This window comes from Haliotis rufescens, unplaced genomic scaffold (genome assembly GCF_023055435.1).
Source record: "Haliotis rufescens isolate VD_foot unplaced genomic scaffold, xgHalRufe1.0.p SCAF_8, whole genome shotgun sequence".
In the NCBI taxonomy this organism is placed as follows: domain Eukaryota; kingdom Metazoa; phylum Mollusca; class Gastropoda; order Lepetellida; family Haliotidae; genus Haliotis; species Haliotis rufescens.
Window position 1 is genome coordinate 14,753,329 of NW_025964372.1, and position 11,059 is coordinate 14,764,387.

Below are 11,059 nucleotides of genomic sequence, written 5' to 3' on the forward strand. Positions count from 1 at the left end.
CAGATTTATTCTGGAATATCATTTTAGATCAGAATGGTTATACATGGGCAAAGAAGGATATGCAAAAGAAATAACAGAAGTTTCTACTTAAGCACCCTCTCAGCATGTTCATTAAATGACACTATGACACCTGTATAACTGTCTATGCAGAGGGACGGTATAGCATGCTCACCATGGTGGCCATGAAACGATTGGCACCCATAGCCGTACATAAATGTGGAAGTGGAACTTGTGACAAATCACAACGCACAGCAAATTATAACGTGTTTTTGTTCGTCATACCACATAATTACTGTATATCCGACTTCATAATGACGGATGTGTACACAAATACACGCAAAGGCAAGTCAATTGTTCACCTGAAATAAAATCAGGAACATATGCTACAAGCCAAAATGGGAATTATATCAGACACCATTGTCACTGAAAGTACGTCCTGAAACCTTTTGAAAGCTTTGCTGAGTCCTTGAATGTTGTAACCTTCACGCATGTCTTGCCTAACACAAGCACAAGCATTTCTGGAATAAGCAAACATCGATGTCATCAACTGGATGGCTGAGTCACGCGATGTTAATCCGATTATGCACTTCTAGGACGATCGTGTCAAAGTTATTCATCTACGACCTGCATCACTTTGGGCTTCCCGCTCACATCAAGCTGTCACGCCGTGATATGACTGAAATACTGTTCAGAGGATCGTAAACTCATTCACAGTTACATTCAAATCTGCCCAGCAAATGTCGCCGTCTGCAAGCCCCCCGTGGGATCTCCGGGTGGAATAAGTGTCCAGAAGCCTTATTTCTTGAAAGAGGCATCTCGTGAGGCGGCAGGACCTAAGCCCTACAAAATCTAGTTAAACTTGCCAAAATAGGTCATCCATCCAGTAACTCTCTGCGACCAACGTTACTTGACTTTGCCGAATATCTGGACTGTGCAAAAGGACCACGTAACACATATAGAAAATAGTTACATTGAGTACTTGGTAGCAATAACGGATCAAAGTAGATATGCGGCACTTCTTAAATACAGGTGACAGGGCTAGGAAATAGAATGGGTATGAGTCAGTTCCTGGTTTGAGGGGAACAAGGGCAAGTAGCTATAGTTTTGACTCCAACGCCAACGCCTCCGTCCATTCCTTACTGGCACGGCGCAGCTCATAATTACAAATACTTAATTCAGCTATCATCCAAATAAGAGGTGAGGCGAAATGGGGTTTAACGTCGCGTCGGTTTTACACAGTTTTACATAAATACCCCACTCAGACAAGGTTTACAGACTCCAAGCCGACACGTCCTTGTTTCGCCCCATTAACTCCGAGCGCCAGGCAGGGTAACAACAAGTTCCATCTTTTAACGTCTTTTGGTATGATGTAGCCAGGGATCGAACGCCGGACCTTCAGATCGCCGGGAGGACGCTCTACCACTAGATTAAGGAGGTGGTCTCATCCTAATAACAGACACCAGGTGCCAGATACCTCCAGAGAGGTATCATAGAAGGTCTGATTTTATGCGAACTTGTCTCAAGACATCAGGAATGAGAGAGTGAGTGAGTTTATGCTTTTCGTCACATCGGCAATATTTATGCCATATCATGACGATCTAGACATCATGGCTGATGAGTGTTTTTTCAGTTTTTGTCAGAAAATACCGCTATTAATAGTCACTCCTAATGGTTGTTGACAAATACTTTTGTCATCTCTTGTCACATATAGGGCCAATCAGTTTCATGTGCCACCCGTTGGTGAAAGTTGGCTTTCTACGTTAAAGGGTGGGTTGCCTGTCACTCGACCGGCAAATCAGGCTGGCCAATCACATGATAAGTTAGCGCCTTCTGAATGGTTGTTTGTTGAAACGCTTTGTATCATAAAGACTTCCCTCCCCTGTCTTTGTAATCAGAAAAGTACCCGGATACCTGCAATGTCTACAGGGCTGAAAGTGGAGGTTAGTCCTTAGATGTGTGTACAGAGCTTCTGGAAACGCTGGAATGCCAGTTTGCACGCATATACCTATCTGGTCTATATAATTGGTTATTTCGTAATCCTGGCATTTAAGAAAACGATTTAGCACAAGGTAATTTTTAACATTGAAACTTGGATCTAATTTCAAATTAAAGCATTGGACAGACCCTGTTGTAGATCGAGAAGTCTTCCAGTTTATTGTGGCTGGATCCGGTCGTATTCAAAAGCAATTTATCGTTTTAGATTAGATTTCAAACGAATCCAAAAGTCAAAATAAATTTCCAGCATTTCTTGTATTCCTTACAGAAAGACTTAATTAGTTTGGGGTGAGGCCAAATGGGGCTTAACGTCGCGTTTAAGATTATTGCACTCATATAGCAACGTGCATGTACGTTTGTGTGTGGTCCGATTTTTAAGATTATTAAGATTTTACAGTGCTAGTCCACTGAGATACCATGTCACAGTTTAATATATATACCTAAATCAGACACATTATACCTACTCCGAGCCGACCAGTCCTTGTTTTATCGCGTAAGTGCCGAGCGCCAGGCAAGATGGCAAGTGCCATCTTGAACATGGATATCAATGAGATTAATAGTAGATGATTAATTAAGTACACTGAAGGTGTAGTGATTACAAGGATCTGGCTATTGTGACACAAGCAATAATGCAATGCCCATTGTGGTTGATAATGTGATTATAGCACAGTGGAGGACACACTGTGTAGGTAGATACGGTTTACCCACACTTTGCCAGCAGCTTGATGTTTACAGAAGGGATTAGTGGTTACACCTGACTGAGCGTGCAGGTCCAATTTATTCCCCGTGTAATTCTATTCGGGGTGTACAACCATGAACTATATCAAGCCTAAGAATGTCAGGTTCAAGTATTATTTGCAACACATTCAACAGTAAATAAATATGTTATATTAACTAAAAAAAGAAACCAAAAAACAAAGTTTTACATTCATCTTTTATTTCACACAGATATTTGCAACATGTTACATTCATATTTTATTTCACACAGCTCCCAAAGTCAAACAATATATGAAACATATCATCCAATTTATAGTCCGACAAGATGTGAGACATCCATAGATCAGGGGGGTTGTGACACCTGTCACAAGTAGTCTCTTTTGCTGCTCTAACCTTTCCTCTAGCTGGCGGTACACCTTCTTGGGTCTAACCTTTCCTCTAGCTGGCGGTACACCTTCTTCTTGGGTCTAACACTTCCACCTGTATTCAGCTGCATCACCGTCAACCCTCCAAAGTTCTGTTCGGACTTGATCAGGTTCACAAACTTAAATATGTTGGGGTGACAAGCAGCAAGTTTTGGACAACTTCGAAAGCCATCCTTCTACATGGTTTGTTGTCCTTGGACCTACAGTGTCGAAATGATTCCACATGAATCTCTCTCCACCCTCCACCCACTGCTCAGTCACATAGTCAGCAAAGTTCCTTACACCAGGGATGTCCATATCAACCGATTCCAAAGCATGGAGCCAGAAGTCTTCAATGTCACAAATTCGGATAAGTGGAAGTGCTGCTGCATGACGGATAAACCGATTCACAGATGGATTGTTCTGAAATGCTACCTGAAGTCCACAGCGTTGCACATTCTTCCATACTGCTTGTCTGAAGTGAAACATACACCCCTTAATCTGGCATGGGAACTCTATCTTGGCGGCATTTTGGGCTGCGGTTTCAAAGTCAGTGAAGACGAAGTTGGGCTGTAGCTGGAGGTTCATCTGGTTGGCCTTCTGTTTCAGGATGGTAAACAGACGTAGATAAGTGGATTGTTTCTTGTCTGGTAGCAGGGCAAACACCAGAGGGACCATCTTGTTGTGGACAAAGGCATGGATGGTGTATATCTGGTAGAAGATTAAAATTAAATGAACACTATTCATATTTATCTGTGATTACTGGTCAACATGTATGTCTAATACTGGTGAACATGGTTCATGATCGGGGGCAACTAATTTTGTGTAGCACCTGTTGTTTTAAGGGATTACCATGCTCCAGTGACCTGGAACCTGGAACAATAGGAACTGGCAAAGTGAGAACACCCCGTAGATACCTTGGTCTCTGTTCATGGCTGGCTTCTTTCTTTTAGACTATTTGGATGTTAATGCTTTCTTGAAGATTCCTCTTTTTCCAATGACTGTTTGTGGATAGATGATATGGTGGTCAGGGGTTTTGATGAGATTTCCGAAAGGGCAGATTTCATGTCAGAATTTCAACAGAGGTCTTTGCTATGGGGCATGAAGTCTCTCCAATGTATTTGTTTCCACAGTTGTCATGTTATATCAAAACACATCCCGTGGGGCTTGGGGTGGACTGGGTGGGACCTTTACCCTTATCCCTTTACCCCACCTTGTGTTGTGTAAACATATCATAACAAACAATAAAACAAGTTGCTATCCATAAAAAAGTGTCATATTCATGTTCTAAACTTCTAAATGCCTATGAAAGACTTCAAGTGTCATGTTTTAACGTCTTTTGTTAGTCCGGTCTCTGGACAGACGCTCTATCCACGAGACCACGGACACGGTCATGGTAGTTTGAAGGGACAGTCAATGAGAAATGTAACTATTTTTTTTTAGCTGAGTCTTATTAAAACGGCCACCCGTGAAGATTCCGGGTTATAATTGGTCTTTGGCAACCCATGTTTGTCGAAAGGGGCGACATACGGGATTGGATTCTCTGGCTTGCTGACTTGCTTGATGTATGTCATCGTATCTCAGTTTTGCAGATCGATGTTCAGGATGTAATCTCTGGATTGTCTGGTCCAGAGTCGATTATTTATTGATAGCTGTCATATAGGTGGAATATTGGAATGTAGCGTGTAACTTAACTACTGGTTCTATTTTTGTTAAAATGTCTTGAAATAGAAGAGGACATCACAGAAATGACATCATTTTCCAGTTAGCGCTTGCATTGGTTATATTTTCATCACAGACTGTTTTTTATTATAAGAGGAAAGCTTTTTCAAAAACTCACACCTATTTATCGAGAAGTAAGCTATTCCGGCAAAAGTGAAAAAATGCATATTCATCCTCAACAAATCACGAATCCACAAAATCAGTTCTGATTTGTCACGATTTTATCTTATTGCATTTATATCTCTAGTCGTGTGCCTTTTCAAATTATATCAATATCTGAAATAATGTGCCTTTTAACATTACTTCAGTCCAAGTCTCTATGGATTTCATCCATATCTGACATTACACTAGTTTTATACCCAGTATATTTGTCCCTGACTTTCATCTCCATCTCTGGAGCCATGAAGTCCCTTGTGAGCATCAAATCAAATTTGCTACCATTTCAAAACCACTGAAAGCTCCAAATTAATTTCACCTTAAATTTCTCTTATATTCACTTCAAGAATATAAATTGAGCCGGGATGCCACAATGTATTTCCTCTGAAACAAACCAGGCATATAGCAAGAGGAAATTGTTGTGATGTGGAATGAATATTGTTGAAGGCAATCCTACAAAGTCCCAGTCGCACACACTATGAAGATATATTTTGTCTGATAACCTGACAATATAGTTCATTTTGATGTCGATGGAGGAATTTAATTAATTAATTTGATTAATTGCTCTGATTGCTCTGATTTAATTAATTAGTTTGTTAATTGCTTTGATAAACTGTGTTATAAGCTTTACAATGATGGATCACAAGATGGAAAATGCATTCACATAATATTCTTTGTATTTTACAGAATGTAATATAACCATTAATGTCTTATTAATTAACACTAACTTATTATCATTTCCCCATGTTTTATTTATTGAAACTTTGAGTGCTGTAGCTGTGGTGAAAATCACTTTGTTTGTTGATTTGTTTTTGTTGCAATTTGTTTCTCCTGAGCTATCGCTTTCTGTTTTGCATTGCAATCATTCTCTAGCCATCATGAGTTATTGTCGCTGCTTGACAAATAACAAATTGATGTATCTGTACTGCAAAACACTTTGTCTTTCTGACCAATCCTGACCATGCTTTTCCAGTTGACACCCAGCCTGGTACCAACCAGGACGGGTCCAACTGTATGAAGAGAGTGGTCTTGATAGCTCCCATGGGTATGACCCTGGTGTCATGAAAACTGTCTGTGAGGTCATTCCGTAGCCGAGTGGAAAACGGGTGATTTATGTAGACACATTTGTGAATATTGATATCCAGGCGGACAGGGATGCCCTCAAACCTGATGGTGAGGAGACATACGGGTCAGAGGCTGCATCTGATGTTTCAGGATCTGGAGGATCATCCCTTGATGCCCCATTCACCTTGAAAAACCCTGTGTCGGAAGATAGGGGTGCTCTGGATGGTCAAGACAGGGATGAAGTAGAGGTCTCAGGAGAAACTACTGGTTTCAATAAAGAGGTACATCCTTTAAATCTTTCTTGTATTATGGATGTTGACCCAGTTCATTATGAAACTCCTCAAGGGAGTGAACAGAACACAATGCCAACAGAACCTGCAGACAATCAGGCAGAATGTCATGCTGAGTCATCAGCTCCACATGCAGAAGATCCAGAAATGACTCAAGAGTCCACTGTACTGCACTGTACTTTTGGATCAGAGAAATCAGTAGTAGATGTTGAGGAAGAGGAATTAGCTGATGCAGATGTGAACATCCCTGCTCCTGACACACGCACAGATACAGCCATCCAGATAGTGAAATCTGTGATAGAAACAGCAGAAGCAAATGTGGACGATCACATTAAATCAGGAGAGTATCCTGAAGATACGAAGGAAATTCGAAATATACATGTGTGGTTTTCGTGCAGTTCATGACAAAACTAAGAGTTTTATAGAAAAAATTATTTCTGATTGTATTAATATATACTATTGGATTGTTTGTTGTACAGTGATTCTTTTTTACAAATTATGTTTATTTGCATATATTTTATCTCAACCGTTTCAACTTTTGACGTGTTTTAAGTATTATTCTGTTGAAATCAATTGGACTATGCCATGGATCGTGTAGGTGTCAGCCTACTCATACTCAACAATATAATTTAAAAAAAACGTTATACATGGCAAGTAATACATATAAAATACTAAACTCGCTCCCGGGTAAAATATCGTCAGATACCACAACTATGCACTCGTTTCATAAAATTGGTATTACACGGGAGCTCGTTTAGTATTCTATATATATGTAATTCGTCAAAAGTCATCGTTTAATATTGAGGAAGTCAGTCTTTGTCACATGGGAATATACAACTCACTGACACACACACACACACACACACACACACACACACATACACACCCTTGTGATATTCCCTACAATTAGCAAACCAGACAGGGACAGGCCACAACATTGGCAGGTGGTCAGACTCTGTGACTTGACTGATTGGTTGGAATTTAAACATGACTTTGTCAGGTCTAAACATACTTATTTTAGGCTGTTGTGATATAGATGGACTATTGTTAACTGCAAACTTAAACATTGACTCACTCTATTCCCCCAGCTATCTACGGCGCTGCAATCTGCAGTGCAGAGTTGCCTCCCTTAGGAGTACCAGAAACCTATGATCACAGGTTCAAATCTAAGATTCACACTGATTGTGTTTCTAGGGTATGTGACCCAATACCATGCTCGTGGTTTCACCAATGTGGCGAACGTCAAAGACTTGCATCACTTTGGGCCTTCCTCCCACATTAAATGGACACGCTGACATATAACTGCAATACTGTTCAAAGCAACGTTGGACCAAATCGCACTTCACACATGATTAAGTACAAAATCTCTTTGTCGTATGATCAGTATGATTTATCAAAGAGAATCAATAACCTCACAACCACACGAAATCATGTCTTGAGATAGCTTTCATCTGTTTTGTATCAGCTCAGAATCAGTTTGCTGATGTTTGGAATGATCAGGCTGTTCTAGAAACGCACCCACGGTGCTATTTGATATATGTCTCTTTGTTGAAGGCTGTGATATTTGACCATTATATGTTGTGTATATGTGAAATACAAGATGAGTCATTCCAGTTGTGTTAATAGCACTTGCTTCAGGTAACAGTGGATTAATGTATGTCACAACTGATTAATACCCATGTAAGACTCAGATGGCAGATTTGCGAGACAGTTGTTACATGGTGTTGTGTCAATCTGCTGCACATTCCCCTTCTGTGATACCACATTCCAAACAGATGGCAGATTTGCGAGTCTGTTGTTACATGATGTTGTGTAAATCTGCTGCACATTCCCAATCTGTGATACAACATTCCACACAGATGGCAGATTTGCGAGTTTGTTGTTACATGGCATTGTGTCAATCTGCTGCACATTCCCCTTCTGTGATGCAACCTTCCACACAGATGGCAGATTTGCGAGACAGTTGTTACATCATGTTGTGTAAATCTGCTGCACATTCCCCTTCTGTGATGCAACATTCCAAACAGGTGGCAGATTTGCGAGTCTGTTGTTTCATGGCGTTGTGTCAATCTGCTGCACATTCCAAATCTGTGCCACAACCTTCCATACAGATGGCAGATTTGCGAGTCCGTTGTTACATGGCGTTGTGTCAATCTGCTGCACATTCCCCTTCTGTGATACAACCTTCCACAAAGATGGCAGATTTGCGAGTCTGTTGTTACATGATGTTGTGTAAATCTGCTGCACATTCCCAATCTGTGATACAACATTCCACACAGATGGCAGATTTGCGAGTCTGTTGTTACATGTCATTGTGTCAATCTGCTGCACATTCCCCATCTGTGCCACAACCTTCCATACAGATGTCAGATTTGTCGAGTCCGTTGTTACATGGCGTTGTGTCAGTCTGCCGCACATTCCCCATCTGTGCCACAACCTTCCAAACAGATGGCAGATTTGCGAGTCTGTTGTTACATGGCGTTGTGTCAATCTGCTGCACATTCCCCTTCTGTGCCACAACCTTCCATACAGCTGGCAGATTGTCGAGTCCGTTGTTACATGGCGTTGTGTCAATCTGCCGCACATTCCCCATCTGTGCCACAACCTTCCACACAGATGGCAGATTGTCGAGTCCGTTGTTACATGGCGTTGTGTCAGTCTGCTGCACATTCCCCTTCTGTGCCACAACCTTCCACACAGATGGCAGATTGTCGAGTCCGTTGTTACATGGCATTGTGTCAGTCTGCTGCACATTCCCCTTCTGTGCCACAACCTTCCATACAGATGGCAGATTTGCGAGTCCGTTGTTACATGGCGTTGTGTCAATCTGCTGCATATTCCCCATCTGTGCCACAACCTTCCATACAGATGGCAGATTTGCGAGTTTGTTGTTACATGGCGTTGTGTCAATCTGCTGCACATTCCCCATCTGTGCCACAACCTTCCAAACAGATGGCAGATTTGCGAGACAGTTGTTACATGGCGTTGTGTCAATCTGCTGCACATTCCCCATCTGTGATACAACATTCCAAACAGATGGCAGATTTGCGAGTCTGTTGTTACATGGCGTTGTGTCAATCTGCTGCACATTCCCCATCTGTGATACAACATTCCAAACAGATGGCAGATTTGCGAGTCCGTTGTTACATGGCGTTGTGTCAATCTGCTGCACATTCCCCATCTGTGCCACAACCTTCCATACAGATCGCAGATTTGCGAGTCCGTTGTAACATGATGTTATGACAAGGTACTGAACGTTCCCATCTGTGCCACAGCATTAAGGCCAAAATTCAAGGCATAAAAAGGGAGTTTGGCCAATACCCTAATTAAACCAGTGATCTCTGAATGTAGTTTGAAGGGACAATGGATTATTTTCATTGTCTGCTTGTGTGTAGTGTTACAGACAAATTGGAAGTATTCGGAAAACAAACATGGCGGCCAGTAGTGTGACGTTCTCGTCTGAAAAATGTTTTGGTGAAAATAAAATAATCGGTGAGTCATAAACGTGAATACTTACCTTAGTACTTGGTAATATGTCCCTTTGAGGTTATTACACGTAAAATACTTCTCGTAATGCTCCTGTACAGAGCCTGGGTATAGTCGACTGTCAGGTTATCCCACACAAGTCGGATTTCCCGTTCAAGATCGGCAACACTGTTTATGTTATGGATGTTTTTCTGCAGATCCTTTTTAAGTTTCCACCAAACATTCTCAATGATATTGAGGTCTGGGGACTGGGCAGGCCAATTTAAGCTGTTAATATTTATGTCACGGCGAAATTCCTGGACCACACGAGCCCGGTGCACAGGAGCGTTGTCATCTTGGAAGATATACGTGTTGTCAGGGAAATGACGGGCGATGACAGGCCATAGATTGTCATTTAGGATATCAATGTACTTTTGTGCATTAATGTTTCCCCCCACAACACCCACAGTACCAATTCCATGATACGTAATGCACCCCCAAATCATAAGGCCAAACTTCCTCCTCGATGGCGGACATATACAATCGCCAAGCCATTCCTCCCCAACCTTTCTCTAAACTCGTACACGACTGTCAAGTCCCACAATTACTTTACATTCGTCGCTAAATATCACACGTTTCCAGTGGTCATTTAGGGTTTTCCATCTTTTTCCCCTACACCATGCTACACGATTTCTACGATTCACTTCTCGAGATCTGATAGACTTATTTACTGAACGTTTATTGAATCCCAGTGAATGTAATTTTCTTTCAATTGTCCGCTTACTGAAAGGTCTATCCCTGGTCTCATTGAAAATATTTGTAATTTCATCTAAAGTTCTTCTGCGATTCTTTTTCACGCAACGTGAAAGTCGTCGGCCATCCCGCACATCAAATTTCACAGGTCTTCCTCGTCTGGCTCGATTTTCCACATTTCCCCTATTTACATACATCTCAATAAATGAGTATACTGTGCTGGAGGGTATTCCCGTTATTCTGACAATTTCAGACCTTTTAATACCTGCGTCATATAAAGACGCGATCCATTCTTTAACAGCGGATGACAATTCTTTCGCTCGCCGACCCATGTTGTTTACATTCCCTGGCGATACAAAGCAGACGACAAATGACGTCATAACTTCATTCACGTGACTGTCACGTGACGTGCTATACCCTAGCTTAAAATCCGGATCCATCTCGAGCTGAAATTTGCAACGCGCGCGATTTCCTGATTCACTGTCCAATACG

At 41.5% G+C, this 11,059-nt stretch overlaps 1 protein-coding gene across 1 annotated transcript; it reads right to left on the bottom strand.

Moving 5' to 3' along the window:
- Positions 1–355: 355 nt before the first annotated feature.
- Positions 356–3,794, bottom strand: LOC124149027. Its single transcript, XM_046520359.1, has 3 exons — positions 3,342–3,794; positions 3,144–3,256; positions 356–359 (listed from the first exon to the last, which is right to left on the bottom strand). The coding sequence occupies exons 1-3, from the start codon at positions 3,792–3,794 to the stop codon at positions 356–358; spliced, it is 570 nt and encodes a 189-aa protein (XP_046376315.1).
- Between the last annotated feature and the right edge of the window lie 7,265 nt (positions 3,795–11,059).

What these genes read in the sequence shown, in the direction of transcription:
- LOC124149027 (XM_046520359.1), bottom strand. Translation starts at nt 3,794, where the DNA reads ATGGTCCCTCTGGTGTTTGCCCTGCTACCAGACAAGAAACAATCCACT. An exon ending in TGTGGAATCATTTCGACACT is followed by an intron (nt 3,257 to 3,341) that starts GTAGGTCCAAGG and finishes AACATATTTAAG; the next exon opens with TTTGTGAACCTGATCAAGTC.